Source organism: Rhipicephalus sanguineus, chromosome 3, assembly GCF_013339695.2.
Source record: "Rhipicephalus sanguineus isolate Rsan-2018 chromosome 3, BIME_Rsan_1.4, whole genome shotgun sequence".
NCBI lineage: Eukaryota > Metazoa > Arthropoda > Arachnida > Ixodida > Ixodidae > Rhipicephalus > Rhipicephalus sanguineus.
The window spans coordinates 33801648-33823445 of record NC_051178.1 but is presented as its reverse complement, the minus strand read 5'-3'; the positions used below and the strand labels follow the sequence as shown (position 1 = coordinate 33823445).

Sequence of the window (21798 nt, the reverse complement as noted above, 5' to 3'; positions counted from 1 at the left end):
CAGTGGGAGGCGCTGCTGACGTCCGCGAACCCTGAGGACCAGCTCCGGTTGGTGGACAGGGCTCGCGCGTCAGCTGCAAGCCATGGCTACCTGGAATGAGGAAGTCACCCACCTCTGGGCGAAGAGCACGCGCGCCTGGTCCCTCAATAAAGTTTAATTCTCTCTCTCGAGTCGCAACGAAATGCGTGAAGTGCTTTCCGTTTCGCATGACTGTTCTCGCCGTTCCAGTGTCGTACACGCGTATAGCCCTGACAACGAAAAAGTAATTTTCTACCGCGTTCCAGCGCCTCATTTGTCCCCTCGCGTCTACCTCAATGCTCATGCGGCACTGGCTTATGATGCCACCACACCTGGTAACAACATTCTGTGGCAGCAAAGCCAGAGTTACGTTTAAGTAACGTTTGCAGTAACGTTTTAATTTTTTTGGAAAGTGACAGAATATTCTGTAATTGCGAAGAAACGTAGGAGACAGTTTTATTGAAGGGGTCGGTTTTAATGAAAATCCTCTAAGTAAAGACAACAAACCATTTCCTAAATTTCGGTAGGTACAGGGTCGTATTGTTGTTTGTTCACTTTGAGAAGCAATAACTTTCTGGAGACGCCTCACGTTATTTTGTCAGGGGACACGACTTGGGCATGACCGGTCGGGAGCGGGCGTCTCACTTTTGTAATTCCGAGCGAAGGAAGCGCTCTCTATATCAGTGGTGGCCAAGAACGTGCTTTTGCGCAGTGAAAAGCACGCTGTCAACCGCATAATAGACATGAACGCGTCTTTGCGCAGGCGAAGCTTTTAGTAATTTTATCATCGCAAAGCGCTCTGTTCACAAAGCGTCAGAAACACCATCCGCGCCGTAGACGCTGACGGCCCGAGGTTACAACACGCGATCTTCAACGTGATTGTACCACGCAGCAACAGTGGCAACCAAAATACTGACCATGTATCGAACGCAATTTATGAAATTGGTCATTTCTTTTAATCTCCCAATCGCAGTTTTGATTTCAAGCAGCTGGTCTTGCTGGCGACTGCCAGGAGTGTCAGGTGAGGTGCGTCGTCCCTGACAGCCAGTTCCAGCGGTGTGTCGCGGTAATGATTCGTGATGTGGGCCAGACTCTCCAAACGGCGCGCAATGATGGTTCTATACCGCAGAAGCAGGCAGTGCACCTCAGGGAACGGCTACACAACGCAATGCTCGCGCACGTCATGCACACGTGACACACGCGCATGAAGTGCTGATGAGTGTGCGTCATGTGATATCCTCCGGCTCCGATACGGAAAAGGATAGGGAAGGAATTGGCTTGCGAAGGCTAGACGGGCCGAGTGGCGAGGGTTTCAAGGCTCGCCTCCGCGCATCATGGTTTCGCACCACTTCAAGCTACTGGTTAGCCGAGCTTATAATGAACCAACTTGAAAATTCGTGATAAACGCTCTTTATTGGGCACGCAACTACTTCCAGTGTTTTCTTCGTTCAGCGAACTGGGAGCGCAGAAAAAAAACCACAAGGGACGAAGCGAGGAACACACATAAGACGAGCGCTCACTAACAACTGATTCATTTTCCACATCGGAAGGACACATTTACACACAATTACGCATGTCAAAAAAGATTATGACGACGGCATGAACAGCATGCGAAGCGTGTGATCAAGGCACATGTCTAAGGGTTATCTAGGTAGCTAAATTCACAGTCATGCAGTGACAGGGAAGGATGACTTATACATTGATCCGTATTCCTGGAAATGTGATATGCTTCAGATATTTCGCGCGTAGTTTGATGAGGGTGCCGGAACAACACAATTGTATTCTCAAACAGAGGTTGGCACTTGCACGTAAAGCAATGTGACGCTGAATGGGAGTAAGGTGTATTCTTCAACGAGCTTTTGTGTTCTCTGAGACGCATGTTCACACATCGGCCGGTTTGGCCAATGTACATACGTCCACAAGAAAGGGGTATCTTATATACCACTCCGGTGTTGCACTTAACAGACTTGTTTACATGCTTCTGGAGGCATCTTCTACCTTAAGATGCATTCTGTGCCCTCCTGTGCACCATTGAACATATACTGCCCAATTTATTGGGTGCAGAGAAACAACGCGCACGCCAACACCTGTTTCCCACATTTTTAACCCATGGGCCATTTTATGAATGTAGGGGATTACCACCGCACGCTTCTTTTTTTCTTCCCTGTTGCCTGACGAAGTACATGTGCGTCTTTCATTATTTTTGACCGTACGCAAGAGCTTTTCACAGACTGAGGCTATTACGTAGGAAGGGTATCCAGCACCTATTAGCCGTTCTAACTGTGCTACGAAACCACTTTGCATGGTATGAAGGCAACATTTTTCGAGGGCTGAACGTAAGCACGACATTACGATTCCGCGTTTAACGAGCTTGGAATGACCAGAAGAGTAGTCTAGAACGGGTTTTGCAGAACGAGGATTATATCTCTAGCAAACATGCTTATCACCGAAAAACAGGGAAAGGTCTAGGAACTGCAATTTGTTATCTTTGGGAACCTCTGAGGTAAACCGGAGGCCCATGCCTTCATTCTCGAAGCATGCCTTGACACTTTCAACGTCCACTGCTGAACACTTTTTGATGATGATTAGATAATCGTCAACATAACGGAATACTTTTGTGCTTGGCTGAAGTTTAGTGCCTAGGGCTGCATCCACCTTACCAAGAAAAATTTGGCTTAAACAAGGGCCACACTTGAACCTATACAAACACCTGATTTTTGCATGTACAGGTTCCCAAGCCATACGACGAAGGTGGACTTCAAATAGAACGTCAAAATTTCTAAAAAGACTGAGTCGACACTCCTGTGCTATTCCTGAACGATATCTCATCATTGTCTTCCACAATGCACTGCTCTACGCTGTTTAACAGTTGATCATGCGGCAAAGAATAATATAAGTCGACTACATCAAGACTAAAAGCTGTAACACCGGAACATTCACATTTGTTGAGGTATTCAACCACGACACCAGAGTTTTTTACGTGAAAAGGGTCATTTACGCGCAACGCAGAAAGATGTTTTTGCAGATACTGAGATACAGCCAAATGCCACGTATCCCTTTCTGAAACAATCGCGCGCAGCGGCATTTCGGTTTGTGTTTTAATGGAGTATAAAATTTCTAGCTCTACACCTTTCGACTTTTCTACTGAAGAACCAAGCTTTCCTAGGTTAAGCCTTTTTAGCAGCGATATCGTTCTAGTCTTTACTTCCTTGCTTTTCACAGAAAGTGGTTTGAAATTTCTTTCTATGGCTTCCTCGGCCTTCTTAAAAAAATGTTGTTCATTATTGATGACGAAGAACCCTTCCTTGTCAGAAATGAGTACCCTTAGCTGATTGTTCAAACAAAACTTAACAACTGGTTGAACGCTCAATTTTCTACTCAAATGGCTAACACTGCTCGAAACTGCTTGAACACATTCTGTTACACACCTATAACGTTCTTCCTCCTTGGCCAGCTTGGAGACAGTCTTTGCTGTGGCAATCTTTCTTCAGGTCGAAGGGTAGGTTCCACGGAGAACTTCGGGCCTTTTCGCAGAACTTGCTGAATTTCTTCTGGCACAGACACATCACTTAGGTTCAAGAAACGTCCCTCGAGTGAAGCTTGTTTTTTCCTGACAGGTAGTTGTGGTCTGATGCAATTCCACAAGGTTTCCGTGACAGATATCGAAGTTTTGCACCAGTCGCGATACGAACAGCATCCGAACGAAGGACTCGGCACATCCTCTTGGTATGGACCAACGACGGACTAATCAATCCAAAAAGCATTTGTACATCTGCCGGACATGTTCCTTGACGAAGGTGCCACGATGCTACTCTTGCCCGACATGTAGCGACAGCAATCCACGATGCCAAAATGGCAGGGTCTTGAAAGAGGGACTAAAACAGTTGAAAGAGCCCTGTGTAATAGAAATACATTGCAGGAGGATCGAAAGGTGGGCCAGTTGGTAATTCATGTTCTTCGTTCAGCGAACTGGGAGCGCAGAAAAAACACAAAGGACGAAGCGAGGAACCACATAAGACGAGCGCTCACTAACAACTGATTTATTTTCCACATCGGAAGGACACATTTACACACAAATTGCGCATGTCAAAAAAGATTATGACGACGGCATGGACAGCATGCGAAGCGTGTGATCAAGGCACATGTCTAAGGGTTATCTAGGTAGCTAAATTCACAGTCGTGCAGTGACAGGGAAGGATGACTTATACATTGATCCGTATTCCTGGAAATGTGATATGCTTCAGATATTTCGCGCGTAGTTTGATGAGGGTGCCGGAACAACACAATTGTATTCTCAAACAGAGGTTGGCACTTGCACGTAAAGCAATGTGACGCTAAATGGGAGTAAGGTGTATTCTTCAACGAGCTTTTGTGTTCTCTGGGACGCACGTTCACACATCGGCCGGTTTGGCCGATGTGTGAACGTGCGTTAAAAACTAATTAAGAAGTTTAAAATGAACGGCACCCAGTCACCCCGAAATCGCGCCATCGAGGGTGGGGGCTTTGCGGTTATCCCGTATCAGTATAAGGTAGCTCATAACTTGAAGAATGTAGCTCAACGCTACGGCGTGAACGTTGTGTTTTCGGCGCCTCAGAAAATGTCGCGATTGTGTGCCAGGGTAATGAATGCCATTGATAAAACACCTAATTACAGCCCACAAGAAAGGGGTATCTTATATACCACTCCGGTGTTGCACTTAACAAACTTGCTCACATGCTTCTGGATGCATCTTCTGTGCCCTCCTGTGCACCATTGAACATATACTGCCCAATTTATTGGGTGCAGAGAAAACAACGCGCACGCCAAACAGGTTTCCCATATTTTTTAACCCATGGGCCAACTGCCCACCTTTCGATCCTCCTGTACTTCCAGTGTCTAACTGAAATTTGCTATGGAGCCTGGTGAGGGGCCCTTTAAAGACTTCACGTGTTTCTGACAGTGGCGTATACAGCCCGGTGGCACACGGGCCCAGTGGCACGGGCCCGGTGGCACACCGATCTCGTGACCCCCCCCCCCTCTCTCCGCCCCGCCGAAATTTTTCCCCCTATGGTATACAGAGCACAAAGTGACACTTGACCACACTTACCTGCCCGGACACCATGTCGGATCAAGTACGTGCCCTTCCCCTCGACCACACCGTGCCCCTGACACAAATTCCTGCCTACGCCACGTGTTTCTGAGAGCTCCACTACTAGCCGCAGGGCGTTTTTAATATGACACAATTACGTTATATAGCGCGGAGAAATCCTAGTTCCTTGTTTTTAAAGACTTCACGTGTTCCTCACGGCAAAAGAGCGACACCGCATGGCTCCCGCCTTCAAGACAACTTCTGAGAGCTCCATTTCTAGCCGCAGTGCACTTTTAATACGGCACATTTAGGTTATATGACACAGAAAAGCCTTGGTTCCTTATTGTTTTTAAAGACTTTACGTGTTTTATAGAGCCCCATTTCAAGCCGCAGGATGTTGTATAACATAGAGAAATCTTAGTAGCTCGTTTTTCTACACTTGCCTAGCCGGAGCCGATTTCGCGTGGTACCTCATGAGCCGTGCTACGCATGCGCGGGTATCAGTGATGTCACACAGCTGGCTCACCACTCTCCGCGCTCTCCGCCACCGCACTCTCTCCGCAACCACGATCTCACGCGCTTTCCGCCACCGCCGCGCGCGACTCGCCGCTGCTGGTCTGCGCATTCGAGAGTAGTGACGTCGTAGCCATGGCAGACAGACTGGCGCCAGCGCGCGCGCAGCTATTCGCTTGCGCTGTGCAGTCGCCGTCTGACACTGCACAGGAGCCGATTGAAAGCGCCTCTGACTGGCGTTTGCAGGTGGGTAACGCCATGAAGAAGGAGAGCGCAAATGCCGCTCAACGGCGCGGAAGAGCCGAGAAGCTTATCTCATGGGATCCCGAAGTAGTTGCCTGGCAATTAGCAGTTCAGCGTACGAAGAATGAACAGAAGAAGGCTAATAATCCTAGACAACCTGGAAAGCTAAGAATAATCAGCTGAACCTTTGCTAACGCTAGGTATATGCTGGTATAGCCGAGCTAAGCCACTGCAAATTTTGCTTAGACTTCACGTGTTTCTGAGAGCTCCATTTCTAGCCGCAGGGCGTTTTTAATATGACACAGTTACGTTATACAACACTGCAAATCATTTTTATTGCAAGTCCCTACGTCAGAATAAAGTGCATCGTACGAAAGGAGCTAGTCGAAGAGGTTGAAAGGAAAATAGAAAAAATGACATCGTTCGCTATCGTGAATTAGAGCACCAAGTCGGGCTAGTTGGTTAAGATTCATTATGACGACTAAAACTGCGCTAAAAACACAAAGACAAAGACGAGGAAAACAGGACTCGCGCAGACTCACAACTGAACGTTTAATGTTTGAAGGATGACATATATACACAGTTAACACTTGATGAAATAAGATCATTGGACACAGATATGTCTACGTCACAAAGTGGCACCTAAATATTTCTCATCTAGGCATTCAAAGTTAGTTAAGAATGGAATTGCTCTATCTTGCATTGATGCTGCGGTGCGGAAGTCTTGCGCGCATGCAGTGACGGAAAGTGTGCAAATGCAGTTGAGCAGGCTAACTAAATCTGGTTATCCATTATCTATGATTGCAGCAACCTGCGAAAAACTAATTAAGAAGTTTAAAATGAACGGCACCCAGTCACCCCGAAATCGCGCCATCGAGGGTGGGGGCTTTGCGGTTATCCCGTATCAGTATAAGGTAGCTCATAACTTGAAGAATGTAGCTCAACGCTACGGTGTGAACGTTGTGTTTTCGGCGCCTCAGAAAATGTCGCGATTGTGTGCCAGGGTAATGAATGCCATTGATAAAACACCTAATTACAGCCCATTTGTTTGCAGCATTGAACATAGGTCCAGGTTTGTCCCATGCGCCTGCGCAGTAGTTTATGAATTTCCTTTTTCTTGTGGGCAGGTGTATGTGGGACAAACGGGGAGGTGTATAAATATTCGGCTGAAAGAGCATCTTAGGAATTGTTCTACAGATGGCTATTCGCACGTGTCCAAACACTGTAGGGAGTGTAAAGTAGGCAGCAACGAGTTGTGCCAACCGCTTGTCAGTAAAACCAAGATTTTGTTTCGTCACAAGGACCGGTGCACACGCGAGTTGTTCGAGGCTTTCAAGATTAACATTACACGGGGGTGTATAAGTGAACCTTCCGTATCTCTTGCTGATTGTGAGCTGAAATATTTAGGTGCCACTTTGTGACGTAGACATATCTGTGTCCAATGATCTTATTTCATCAAGTGTTAACTGTGTATATATGTCATCCTTCAAACATTAAACGTTCAGTTGTGAGTCTGCGCGAGTCCTGTTTTCCTCGTCTTTGTCTTTGTGTTTTTAGCGCAGTTTTAGTCGTCATAATGAAGCTATCGAGAATGTTGTTATTCTTGCTAGGGCCTCGTTGACTGAATAGACGTGTCCTCGCGTTCGCGAAACTGTCGCAGTAGAATCTGCTCGAGGCTGTGGCCTTGAGTCTCCGGAAGGAAGTAGTTGACAAGCATTGCGCCGACGAAAGTGAGAGAGCTGAAGAACCAGCCCATGCCGGAGTAGTGGTACGTTTCGCGCAAGACGCCGAACAGCCAGGTGACGACAAGAGCGCAGATCCAGTTGAACGCAGTGGCAGCGCCCAGGTAGAAGCCGCGGTTCCGGCACGGCACCAGCTCGGCACTCAGAATCCACACCACGGGACCAAGGCCAATCGAGTAGCCTGCAACGTCACGCGCATGACGCACGAACATGGCATTGCGCAAACGACACGATGCATGGAGGGATGAAAACTGTTATGAGGAAACCGACTAAATATATATGTCAACTTTTTGCTGGCATTCCACTAGGACAAAAGCGCGGAATAGTGAAGAATTTAACACATGAGCACCGATCATCATCAGCGTATTTCTTGGCCAGTCTAAGTGAACGTTTGCCAGATAACCAGATAATAGTGAAGAATTTAATACCTGAGCACCGATCATCATCAGCGTATTTCTTGGCCAGTCTAAGTGAACGTTTGCCAGATAACCAGATAATATAGTGGAAAAGTGTTCGGCGCTTATACCACGCACAGATGGCTGACCAGAGAACCTCGTAGGTATAACAGCACCTATAGATATTCCTCCGCCAGGAGCCTTTGTTGATGTACACCGAAAGTTTATCTCCAAGGCTTGGACGATGTTCCCTAAAGATCGTTGAATGACCGCATACCCATGGTACGGTTTTCAGATAGAAAACCTGAATGACAATGTGGATGTGAGTGCTGCGCGAACGAGTCATACGGAAGGCGCATACACACACGCAGCGATAGTATAAACTACAGTGTTATTTTCAAAACCAGACCGATCATGCTTCACACGCACGTAGTGGAAGCAGCAAGACGAACACGAGCGAGGAAAAGATAGCAAAACCAGCTAGTATTTATCCAACGACATTCGCGCTTCAACGTATTATTTGCACTTGCGAAGTAAACACAAATGTTCGGCAAGTGACGCTGCCGACGGCTTACTTATGTCCAATCATGGTACCCCAATTCACCAAGTCTGTGTGAATTAGCATGACCACCCGTCCCGCGACTCGCGGCTGCTGTCTTGCGCCTTGCAAGATATACGAAAATATTAAAAAGTCCCGCATTCCACACTTCATTATCACAATTCGACAGTGCCTTGAGTTCTGACCACCCTGTTTGAGGATGTGTTAGCTGTAAGCGCTCCAAGCTTCCGTAAAAGTCAGCTAGCCGCGCTGTTCACGACGGCGACGAATGCTTCCGACGCCAGCCGTAGAAATACGACTTCAAGAAAGTTAGACAAGAAATGTGACTTCAAGAAATTAAAACAAGCGGGGTAGAGTGCAAACTATGTCACAGCAGTTCTTTGAGTGACTGTTTTTTTTATTTTGATATATTAGTAACTTTGTTTCATGTTGGAGCATATTAAGGTGATGTATAAAATAGTTTTTTTTTACACAGATATGTATTTGAACGTTAAGTTGTGTCAGTTACTCTAGAGGTGACAAAGTATTGCACCGAAATTTAAGCAATAAATTATTGTAGATAAGTTCTCATCGTGTTGTGTCGACACAACACAACCCCCCCCCCCCCCCGTCTCCCTGTGTACGAGAATCCCACATTTAGTAGGAAGATGGTCACCCTAGTCTGAATGCTCAGCTTCTACGGTGCGGGTGATCTGTTAATTACATCTGTCTAGAGCGAGAATGACGTGATAAATAAAACCACGCATCCGCGAATAGCGGCAAATAAACGGTGGAGGCAGCAACTTCACTCACTGTGCGCTCTTTAATAGCTCGTTTTATTATGAGCTCGTATTGCCAGGTTAACGCTACCTGCAGCAGAGCGAACTGTGACAAACATTGGATATGCTTTGCATTCTACGAACTTACTCCTATAGGCTACTTTTTAAAACTCGCCTTCAACTGCTATTCACTGGCCTGACTTTATAAAAGCGCCCAACCTGGCTGCTTGGGCGCTGAAAATACAGCCCTTATGTTATGGCGGTGTGCCACTTTTTTATGTTGTGCCAGAATGAACGTAGAGCATGGGTTCTCAAACTAGGTTCCGTGAAGGACATCTTAGGGTGCCGCGAGCGGCCAGAACGAGTGCAACCCGCTCCCATTTTACCCCCATTAGTAACTAATTTATTTATTTGGGCAAGCAAACTTGTATTGCATTTTGCACTTAGCGAAGCCATCGCACGACGCATCCGCGCATCGGGTACCTGCTAAAGTCCCTGGATATTTTTGGGAAAGTACCGTCTTTCTTTTAACCGAGCCGCCACGCTGACCACCCTCCTCTCCCGCCTTCCACCTCCCCGCTTCACGGGCCGTCGCCCAGGAATCGCGCGCGAGCCTTTCTTTTTTTTTCTTATGTTTTGATTTTTCGCCGAACCCGGCCCTCGCCACTGTCCTATCAAGAATGCCATGTCACACTGATAACGAACGTGCTGTGCGTGACTTGGAATTATACCGGGCGAACAGCGATAGCGAAAGGAGGAGCACGCGGGATATAGATGTGTGGCAGAAATACTCCCCAAATACTCAGTTTTTCCCAGAACGATATTGCGACGTGTCGTGTATCAGTAGAATTTCGGCACCCGTGGGCTCTGACACTCGAAGGTGTGCTATTTATTCATGGGGCGTTCGTCATGCCAGGATGCTGCGCGTATCAGTGCTCCAGCCTGCGGGAAAATGGCTTCACGTTGTTCAACATCCCGCGAGGAAAAATGAATGTCGCACGCAGAAAAAAGTGGTTTCTCAACATCGACCGAAAGGACCTCGTCCCGACCGAGAATACCTCTGTGAGGTACTGTGTATTTATTTCTACTTCAACTACTGTGTATACTTGAAGCTTTTTGCAACTTCATGAAAGCGCGGAAAATCTCGCTTATTTCGCTTGCCATTTGATGGCGTCGCCCTGTGCATTGTAGTAAAGATTGCTGTTCAGCTTCGTAATCTTAGTGTGGATTTCTTGAGAGAACGTTTGCAACTCTGACGCTTGTTTTCTCGTTAACTAACAGGCTTTTGGCATGGAGGAGAATAACAAAGGTGATTTTTTATGTAACAAGAAGAAGAAGAGTCATGAAGGCGCAAACCCCCGATAGTTTGTGTCAAGCGTGGAGGCGTGGCAATATATAAGTTGCACAATAGAGGATAATAATATATAATATTAGTAGGTGTTCTAGTGTAATTCTAGTAGTAGAATATTTAATATTAAAAATAAGTGTAAGTAAATTGACCATGTAATAATTACTGCAACTGAAGATGAGCGAGAGAAGTGACTCTGATTAGGAATGAATAAGTAAAGTTCGGAATAATTATCAATGACTTAGCCAGCAAGAATGAATAAGATTGCTTCCTCCAAAGAGAAAATTACTGAGAATGCCCAGGCGTAATTGAGAATGGCTAAAAAGGATTAGGCACAATTAGGAAAGTAAGTAAATGTGTCGACAAAACTGTGATTGTGACAGAGAATGACCTAGTTAAACTAGAGAATAAATCAGAATAGTAGGGACGGATGATTTACCGACAAAGGTGTTGGGTCTCTCCATAGTGTCGTCCCGGATCCCCGTGCGCCCATCTAACCTCACCGACGGGCGGCGCCACCAACGCCAAGCCTACGTCACCTCCGTCGCGCGAACACAGCGCCATCCTCTCGTCGGCGGCGAACCTGCGCGAGACGCGCCATGCGGCGCAAGCGACCCTACAGGGGTGATGCACCCCCACAGTGTAACTTTTTAGAAAAACAGATATGAAAACGATCTCCCTCTGCCTCGAAAAATCGTGGAATATAAATGTCCTAACAGCTATTGATAGATATTGCGGGAAACATAGGCGATCACCTGGTCACTTTTTTCGCTTAAATTGTATCGCTGGCCACACGTGCGCCTAATGATATTGTTTATTATCGCAGCTGCATTTTGCTACGGATCAGTTGGAGCCGCTGATACTGAAACGTTACGGGAAGAAGTTGAAGCCTAATGCGGTTCCGACCATTTTTCCTCACCGAAGAGCACCTAATCATAGGAAGCCTCTTGTGAAAAAGATGCCACTCCCAAACATAAGTGGTGAGTAACATGTCTTGAATTTTTTGTAGAATGAACACAAAGCACTATTTAAACTATTTGCTCTCGGTATAGATCATGAGTAAATATCCAGCTGTGTAATAATTAACCGCTACGATTTTGAAGGGTGAGGTTTTTTTCACGTTGCCCATGCATTATTATTTTTTTTCTTGCAGTACACTTAGCCGCGCTCTGTGTCACAGCTGTAATGCCTGCGAAGTCACCCTCTAATGCTCTTCTGAGCCATAGCGTTTCCGCACATACCTAAACAAGTACTGCAGGCTTTCAGGAGTCTGGGTTTTGTATTTCAGTGCCAATGGAAGAAGGCACCTCAAGTCATGATAACAGTGGTGAACAGTGCATCACTGAAGGTAAGTTGAACTTCAGCACACCACATGCATGCGCAATGCTCAGTGCATAAGATTTCAGGACCCCTTGGATTTTGCATTTCAGTGCCAATCGAAGAAGACACCTGCATTAATGATACTAGTGCCGAGCAGTGCACCTCTGGCGGTGAGTATTGCGTCGGAGCGCCGCATGTCTTTGCACTGCTTGATATCATACTTTTCAGGCAGGTATCTTGACCACCACACATTTCAATGCGGGTAGCATTATGCCTTCAACGCATTCTTTCGTGTCTTCTGAACTTGCTCGTAAGAGGCCTTGCACTTCTGCGCAAGCATGGCCGTAATGTTCATGGTGGTCTACCCATTGGTAGCTTGCCACTTAAAATGCTTGCAGTGGTACAGATACAGCGGATCACGAGCTCGTCATTTAAGCAGTGCGTGCCTTCCTTTTTGCAGTCGCCACCATAGAAGAGCCCAAGGTTCAAGAATCAGGGGAGCGGCCACCCTATCCTGGAGGTGAATATTACGTTTCCTAATATATATTTGTTGAAGTTTTCTGATACTTTCGTGCAGGTCCGCCAACAGCCACGCAACCAGCTGTAAGCAGCATGACGACTTCAGGGGCTTCGGCGTCGGACCTTGAACATGCGGGTGTGTTGCTGCGCGTTTCTAATTTAAATGTGAATATATATATATATATATATATATATATATATATATATATATATATATATATATATATATATATATATATATATATATATATATATATATATATATATATATTGTATATATATATATGCTTTTTTAACAGCACCCCACGCCCTGTTCGATCGCATATCCGAGCTGGAGCGCCTTCAAGACGAATCAAAGAGAAAGCTAGCTGTTGCCAAGAGGAGATACTGAAAGACGCAGGAAGACTTCACCAGGCAGGGCCAGCAGCAGCGTTTATTCCGCGATGTCTGCCTCGGCTCAGAACAGCAACCAACCAACCCAATGGCGATGATGATGGTTATGTACAAGTGAGAACGATAAAGTACGATAAATGTGCTTACACTAATTTCTCCCCGTCTTCGAAGCGGCCAGCCTGGTCGCAACTCAAAGATCAGCTGAACGAGTAATGAAAGGCTTCATGCGTGACACGTTAACAATTTCTGTGCTGCTACGACGGTGGTCAGTGACGGACTGAAGCGGGGTGACGAGATAGTTCACTGGGGAAGTTCGTCGTAGAACGGTGTATGGGCCAACGTACCGGTGAAGAAATTTCTCGCAGAGCCCTGACGTTCGAGTCGGGGTCCATAGTAAGACCTTATCTCCGGAATGAAATGTCACGTCGCGTCTTTTGCTATCGCAGCGACGTTTTCGTTCTTCTTGCGTGGCTTCCGTGTTGCGCCGAGCAATTTCACGGCATTGCGCGACTCGAGCTGCGAACTCTTCTGGTAGAGGAGTACTGGACGGAGCTGGACCAAAGAAGAATGCCGTGTCGAAGACTGATGATGCAGATCGTCCATACACAAGGAAGAAAGGGCTGTAGCCGGTAGATATTTGTGTCGCGGTATTATATGCGAAGGTGACAAATGGCAAAATATTGTCCCAGTTTTTGTGATCCGGACGTAGGTACATGGAGATCATGTCAGAGAGCGTTCGGTGAAAGCGCTCAGTAAGACCGTTCGTCTGTGGGTGGTACGTAGAAGTGGTTTTATGCGTCGTTCTACAGGCCCGTAGGACTTCCTCGAGGACGTGCGAAATGAAGGCTTTGCCCCGGTCACTGAGAAGAACGCGAGGAGCTCCATGGCGCAAGACGATGGACTGCAAGAAAAAGTCGGCGACTTCTGTAGCAGTACCGGACCGAAGAGACGCAGTCTCGGCGTATCTTGTCAAATGATCGACTGCAGTGACGATCCAACGGTGACCGTTAGACGTCAACGGCAAGGGACCAGTGAGGTGATCGACAGGTGTCGTGAGGCAGGCGGGATGTCGGAGCTCTCAGGAGGCGATGCGGAGGACGTGAGAGTGAAAGTGGGCATCGGGACAGCGCGTCGGCATCATGATGACATTTGCCAGACTTATATGTGATGGTAAAGTCATACTCTTGCAAGCGCAGGACCCAGCGCCCTAGACGTCCTGACATATTCTTCATCGAGGACAACCAACACAGTGCGTGATGGTCTGTGACGATAGTGAAGTGCCGACCGTAGAGGTACGGGCGGAATTTCTGTATCGACCAGACAATAGCGAGGCATTCCTGCTCCGGGATCGTGTAGTTCCTCTCCGCTGTCGACAGAGTCCGGCTGGCGTATGCCACAACCTGCTCTTTAGAGGCGGCATCACGCTGCAAAAGTACTGCTCCAATACCTTGCGCGCTTGCGTCAGTGTGGAGGATAGTAGGCGCGCTCTCGTCAAAGTGGCGAAGCACTGGTCCGGAAGTTAGGCGTTCTTTAAGGACTTGAAATGCGAACTCGCAGTCGTCGGACCAAGCGAAAGGAGCACCAGCGACTAATAGCTTATTTAGGGGAGCCGCTATAGTCGCGAAGTTACGTATAAAGCGGCGAAAGTATGACGCCAGGCCAAGAAAACTGCGCAACGTCTTTTGGGTGGAAGGCCGAGGAAACTGCAATACAGCGGCTATCTTGTCGGGATCTGGCCGGACTCCGTCTTTGGAAACGACGTGACCGAGGACTTTTATACTTTTGCTGGCAAACATGCACTTTTTGGCATTTATCTGAAGGCCAGCGTTTGAAAGGAACTGAAGTACTTCGTCTAATCGTTGAAGGTGTTGGGCAAAGGTAGATGAAAACACAACAATATCATCTAAATAACAGAGGCAGGTCTTCCATTTTAGGCCACGAAGAACAGTATCTATCATGCGCTCAAATGTTGCCGGAGCGTTGCACAGGCCAAATGGCATTAGGTTAAATTCGTAGAGCCCATCCGGCGTAGCAAAGGCGGTTTTTTCTTTGTCAGCCTCATTCATAGGGATTTGCCAATACCCCGATCATAGGTCAAGACTGGAAAAATACTGCGCTCCTTGTAGTGTGTCCAAGGCGTCATCTATTCGAGGCATAGGATATACATCCTTGCGCGTGATCTTATTTAGCGCTCGATAATCAACGCAGAAACGAACGGAGCCATCTTTTTTCTTCACTAAGACGACCGGAGAAGCCCAGGAACTGGAAGATGGCCGTATTATCTTGCGTGATAGCATATCATCAACTTGTTCTTCAATGACTTTTCTTTCCGATTGTGAGACACGATAAGGCCGACGGCGTATAACACCAGAACCATCCGTTTCAATGCGGTGTACGGCCACGGGAGTCTGACTCAGTGTCGTGGCACAGCTATCGATGCAGGCCTTATGCTTAGCTAAAAGCGCCAATAACGCTGTGGATTGTGCAGAGGTTAGATCGGAGCCGATTACTGCTCGGAAAGGGGAAGAACTCGCACCTGACGTGGGTACTGACGATGAAGACGGGCAAAGTGCTGCAATGGAGGTCAGTGGAGATGCGTCTATCGTCGCTACAGTCATCCCCTTGGGCAACATCATAGATTCTGCAGTTGTGTTGCAAATGGGCAGAAGCGCGCGGCCATGGGACAACCGGAGGAGACAGGAGGCGACGAGAATTCCACGAGAGGTGCAGCGAGGAGCAGGGGCAACTAGGGCGTCACCATCGGCTACTTGGCTAGATGCAACAGCTACCACGTGTTCATGACCAGGGCGCAAAACACAGTCTTCAGCGACAGCCAAGTTGAAGATCAATGAAGGCGGGGCTGACATAGATGCATCCGATGTATCCGTGATGTGAACGACGTGTTCTTTACATGATATGACAGCGGAGGCAGAATGTAGGAAGTCTCAACCCAGGATAAGTTCATGAACGCACGTGCGTAGCACAATCATCTCGATGTGGTGACGTATGCCGTCGATGAAAACGCGAGCCGTACACTGTCCATCAGGTTGGATGAGTACGTTATTTGCGCCACGCAACACAGGTCCCACATAAGGTGTTCTGACTTTACGGAGCCGCGAGCACAAGTCACTACGTATAACAGAAGTAGCGGCACCGGTATCAACAAGCGCTTGCACAGGAACACCTTCAATAGTCACTGACAACAGGTTAGCCGGGGAAACGGGAGGCATTTTGATGATCGACGGGACGCAGTTTTCCCTCCAAAAACTGCAATCCTTAGTTTTCCGAATGTTGTTCAAGAGTGCGGGAGAGGGGGCGAAGCGGCGATGCCGAGCGGCGGTAGGGTGATGGAGAGCGTCGTCTGGAGGAGCGGTAGTCCTGATGTTGACGCGGGGACGCTGGAGGAGACGGAGACCGGTACTGCGTGAATGGGTAGGAGTCTGGAACATAATGATCGGGTCTTCGAAACCGGTCCCGCTCGAACTCAGCATAGCCTCGTCGTTCATCCTGCTGGCGGCGACGGCAGTAACGAGATATGTGGCCTCGGATACCGCAGTAAAAACAAACAGGACGGGACGGACGCCACTGAGGAGACGAGGGTGGAGCAGGTACCGCACCTCGCACAGAAGCCAAATGGCCACAAGTAATGTCAGCAGGCCCAGATGTGACCGCAGCAGGCGGAATTGCAGCTATATCGGCATATGTGGGCATCAGTGTTTGAGCAACTGATGCTGTCGGTGTCGTCAGGGAGGCCACATCAGCGTATGTGGGCAGCGGGCGTGCTGGTGGAGCGACCGGCGCTGTCGGTGTTGTCATGGCCGCCAACTCCTGCTTCACAAGATTCCGCAGGTCGAACGGTGCGGGTGGAGTTGAGACGGCAGTGGACCGCTGCTGTTCCAGGTCTCGAAGTTCTTCACGGATGATGGCGCGGATAAGAGCTTTCAAATCAGAGGGAGGCATGAGGCGAGGATCGCTGTCTTGTTGAAGGCGGAGGGACTGCAATTGGTCAAGGCGTTGGCATGTGGAAATGATGTTTTCAACCGTAGTTGGATTGTTAACAGCCAAGGCGTTGAACGCAATCGTGCCAATTCCTTTAAGGATGTGGCGAACGCGCTCGGCTTCCGTCATATCGCTGTTCGCACGGCGACAGAGGGCCAAAACATCCTCGATATATGAAGTGTATGTCTCGTGTGCAAGTTGAACCCGCGTAGCCAGCTTCTGTTTGGCGGTTTCGGAACGACCTGACGAGCATCCGAAGATTTGTCGCAGCTTGGTGGCAAAGGTCAACCAATCGACGAAGTCAGTTTCGTGGTTGAAATACCACGTTTTGGCAACGCCGGTCAGGTAGAATGGGAGATAGCTCAATTTCTCCGCTTCGGTCCACCGATTGGCTGAACCCACACGGTTGTAAAGGTCGAGCCAGTCCTCGACGTCGTCACCGCGGAGACCAGCGAATACGGGTGGTTCGCGCTGAGGGCTGGTGACAGTGGACGAAGGGAGGGCAGCCGCAGGCATCGGCGCGGTAGGGTTAGGGCTAGGTGTTGGTTCCGTTGTCTGCATAGCTGTGGGGGTGGCCGGGCGCAAGCGGCGACCGGATCGTAGCTCCAGGTGGGACACGAACGTAGGAGGACGTCGGGATCTTGACCCACCTCCACCACTCTGAAAGACGCAGGAAGACTTCACCAGGCAGGGCCAGCAGCAGCGTTTATTCCGCGATGTCTGCCTCGGCTCAAAACAGCAACCAACCAACCCAATGGCGATGATGATGGTTATGTACAAGTGAGAACGATAAAGTACGATAAATGTGCTTACAATACCTTAAAACTGAACAAGAAAAGGAAGAGCTGCAGTCAAAAATTAAACATCTCTTCAGTGACGACCAAATGAGGTCCCTAGAGCGGCTTTCAACGCAGGGGATGCGCTGGGAGGCCAACACACTGGTGCAAGCACTCAAGCTTCGTCTGTCCTGCGGGTCTCAAGGGTACTCTTTACTGCGAGATAGTGGTTTTTCGTTACCGGCTGAGCGTACACTCCAACGCCATCTAGAGAACTTCAAGTTTCGGCCTGGGCTTCTTCAAGACATACTCGAACCTCTAAGGGAGGAGGTACGCTTAAGAAGACTTTTGTATACCTAAGAACAAAAACATTGCAGAAATGAATTGGGTGCTATGAATAGGTAATAGTGCTAATCATTCTGTCAATTACAATATGAGCTTCTGCACCCTCAAGATACTTTTTGTCATGCTACGTTACTTTCATTCATTTCAGAGTACGGATAATGCATAAATATTTCTGATTTGGTGATTAGCATTAACTTTTACCAACGTTAGCTGCTAGGCTCGTTAATCGTCCGTAATTTTGATGAATCAACACAAAGACCACATAGAGTAGACACAAGGAGGATATCAGCGTTTCCGTTCGTGCCCTTGTCCTAGCGTCTACGGCGTTGTGCTCTTTCCTCCGTTTCCCAAAAATGATGTTAGCACTACTTATGTATGTATATATAGATGTGCGTATGGCGCATTTTGTGTCTATTCTGAGGATTGCTTACGTTTTCTCCCTCTAGGTGAACCTCATGAAGCCTTGTGAACGCCACGCCACATTAATGATCGACGAAATGCAACTTACACCAGGGCTTGTTTACGATCATTCATGCCGGTGTGTTCTCGGCCCTCCTACACTGCCTCTAGCTGATGGTTCTCTGCCGGAAGATACCTTAGCTACTCACGGCTCAGTGTTCATGTTGGGTGGACTGTCTACCAGGTGGAAGCAAACTATTGCGTATCGTTTAACGGGCAATTCATTCAGTGCTCTAGCTATGAAGGAAGAGATCATTCACGTCATAACGGCCTGCGAGTCACTTGGGTTGAAAATTCATGCAGCGACTTCAGACATGGGGGGTGGGAACCTGGCGCTCTGGAAACTTTTCGGTATTCACGTGGGAAGACACAGCAGGCCACACACAAGTTGTGTTCACCCCTGTGGGCCTGAACGGAAACTGTGGTTTTTTGCTGATGCGCCACATTTGCTCAAGAGTTTGAGAAATCACTTGACTAAAGGTCAGCTGATTTATCTTCCGGATGATGTAGTCCAGACAAATGACTTACCGACAAATGTTGTAAATCTTGAATTTATAAAGATTCTTGTCCAACGTGACGCTAAATCTGAGCTGAAACTAGCCCCTCACCTAAATTCGGCATGTTTAGATCCTAGTCACTATGACAAAATGAAAGTCAGCATGGCCTACAGTTTATTTCACAACGACACATCAGCTGGTTTGCACCTTTTGATAGAGAAGGGACTCATATCGAAGAATGCGCTTTCGACGCCTTGGTTTGTCGCAGCGATCTTTCGCTGGTTTCGCTTACTTACATCAAGGACTACCAAGCTCGCATTTGGCAGCGCAGTTGAAGGAGCCTATGAAGACAGTGTATCATTTCTGAATGAGACAGTGGAGTTGTTTTCTAAAATTTCTGTTGGTGTGCAGACAAAACCGGTGTGGAAGCCTGTTCTAACAGGCATAATTTTGTCGACGCTCTCTGCTCTCGAAGTGCAAGAGATGCTACTCAGTAAATACGAGTTCCAATATGTTTTAGTGAGTAGGTTTAGTCAAGATGGACTTGAGAACTTGTTTTCAACTTTGCGTGCGAAAAAACCCCATTCCACGCCTCTATGAATTCAAGTCAGCCTTAGGAGCGCGACATTAGCGCAATTTCTAAAGCCGAGTACCCATAGTATAGTTGCTCAGACGACGAAGGCTTCTTGCTCGTAGGCTTCAATGCCGGAAATGAAGAGGGTGCAGGGGCAGTGTTACTGCTCCTTCTGATATCCTAGACTTGAGCACGGAAGGCGAGCAGTCTCTAGTCTACCTAGCAAGGTACATTGTATCGAAAATAACAAAGAGACTTCACTGCGAACACTGCAAGGCTTCTGTAGCCTTTAGTGCTGCTAGCTGCAGGCTAATTCAGATGAAGAACTTTTCTACGTCGCACCTTTCGCTCACCAGCCCTGCCGCAGGTGTGATCGAAGTCACAAAAGTCGCAGAGAATTTTTTCCGTGCAAACAAAGACGCGCTGCGATCCAACCAAGTGAGCTTATCCGAAGTTGAAGCGATGATCCTTCAAAACATTTTTCCCTTCTTGCCATAGCATATTGCCAGAAGTCGTTCGTATGTTCTTGAGAGTACGAATGCAGATTTCAGTCCGTACAGATGCTTCTCAGGTCGCACTTAACGCAGTACAGAGCAAGTGCGGAAGCGAGAGTATTGGTATGCGTGCCGCGGTATCCGGACTGCGGTAGACTATTTGAATCCTCTCTAATGATGCTGATGTGCACGGTTGTAAGGCAGCGTGTTTCCTTAAGCTAGGGTTCTGAAAGTCTCTTTTGCAGCTGCGTTTCACCAAGCATTTTACATTTCACTTTGTTTATGTCATCTTTTGCTTCTCTGTATGTTTCTCGCACGAAGCTTCAGGAGGCACCTGAAATAAAAACTGCACCTGAGCAGTCTGAATTATTTTATTGCTGTTAAGTAATTGATTGCTCATGGCCCTTACCCTGAATGCTAATTTCTTTTGTCAGCGCTGGATATTCTTTACTAGTACAACAAACTAGCAAAGTATTAAAACTTTGCAGCTCTCTCGATCTGCCGGTGCTGTCAGTGTTTTCTGGTCCTACTAGCTGTTTTCCATGTCAATTGCAAGAGAAATGGCACTTGGGTAAATCAGTAAGACAATAGTTTGAAAAAATAAACCACATAATCCGCAAAAGAGAATCAGAAAGTTGTAATCGGATATTCAAACATTTGCTAATATATTTATATGCATCCTTTTAAACCAATGACGGCCTTCGCTGCACCGTCGCGACATCACAACGCTGGCGCTCTTGTCACATCAAGTGTCATGGAAGGGAGTCAGTGAAATGCCAGAGAAAGACGCTGCTGCTGACGCCGCCGACACCGAGACTGAAATTTCTGCGAAATGAGGCCTTTAAAGCTGTCTCGGTAAAAAAAAAACTTCAACGCGGGCGTGCCCGCGGGCGCCTTCCAACGCATACACTCTAAGAAAAAATCGAGTATTTGGGGAGTTTCTTTGCCACACAACTACAATCGCCGTCTACCTCGCATACTTCCTTCGCGTTACTACCGCGGTTCCGGCACTCCGCGGTCACCAACGTTGCGCGCGTTATCAGCGTGACATAGCATTCTTGATACGAAGGTGGCGCGAGCTGGGTTATAGGCCGGCGCCCGCACGGTGGCCATTTGGGAGAGGATATAGATAAGCTTTGGACCCTTGGGAGAGGAGGGTTGGGCACTTTGGAGAGGATATGGAGGAGAGTGTCGCTACTTTCTATATTCAGGGACTTTAGTACCTGCGGGTAGCGAGAGACCCACGTGGTAGCAACAATAAAGGGTCGTCGTCTAGTGCGCGCCATGAAACTTTGACGATTTGCGAACGCATGGTGACATAACGAACGAAGCGCTGGTAATGCATGCTCGTGAGCGTTCTACATTCATGCTCTGGAGTTCGCTACAACGGTGTTGGCATTCGATATGAAAGAATAGAGAATAGGCCAACGCGGGCAGTGTTAACACTGTGCTTGTGCGCGTCGTGATACGATATCAACTCCTCCTCCCCCTCTCATATTGGTTGTCTTTATGCCCAAGAAAAAGCTATAGGGCTTCCGCGGCACTCTGGAAAAGCCGTTGGGGTTCCCCAAGGTCAGATAGTTTGAGAACCCTTGGCGTAGAGGATTACGGCGACGCCTTTCTTATCTGAAGTAGCGCTGTTTTCAAGGATTGGCCCGATCTTATGTGCATTTTCTTGCGACAGTTATACTATAAAAGAAAGCCACTCATACGGGGAGTTGAAAAACAAGAAAACCAAACAAGAAACCCGACAGACAGAAAAGCAGGCACAAGGACA

General features: G+C 47.7%; 1 protein-coding gene across 1 annotated transcript in view; it reads right to left on the bottom strand.

The window, feature by feature from the left end:
• Positions 1–7449: 7449 nt before the first annotated feature.
• LOC119385376 (facilitated trehalose transporter Tret1) overlaps positions 7450–21798 on the bottom strand; it is a 46306-nt gene continuing 31957 nt past the window's right edge. Inside the window, exon 5 of the mRNA XM_037652825.1 lies at positions 7450–7766. Within this exon, the coding sequence (XP_037508753.1) occupies positions 7450–7766 (317 nt within the window). The remainder of the gene's footprint in view (positions 7767–21798) is intronic.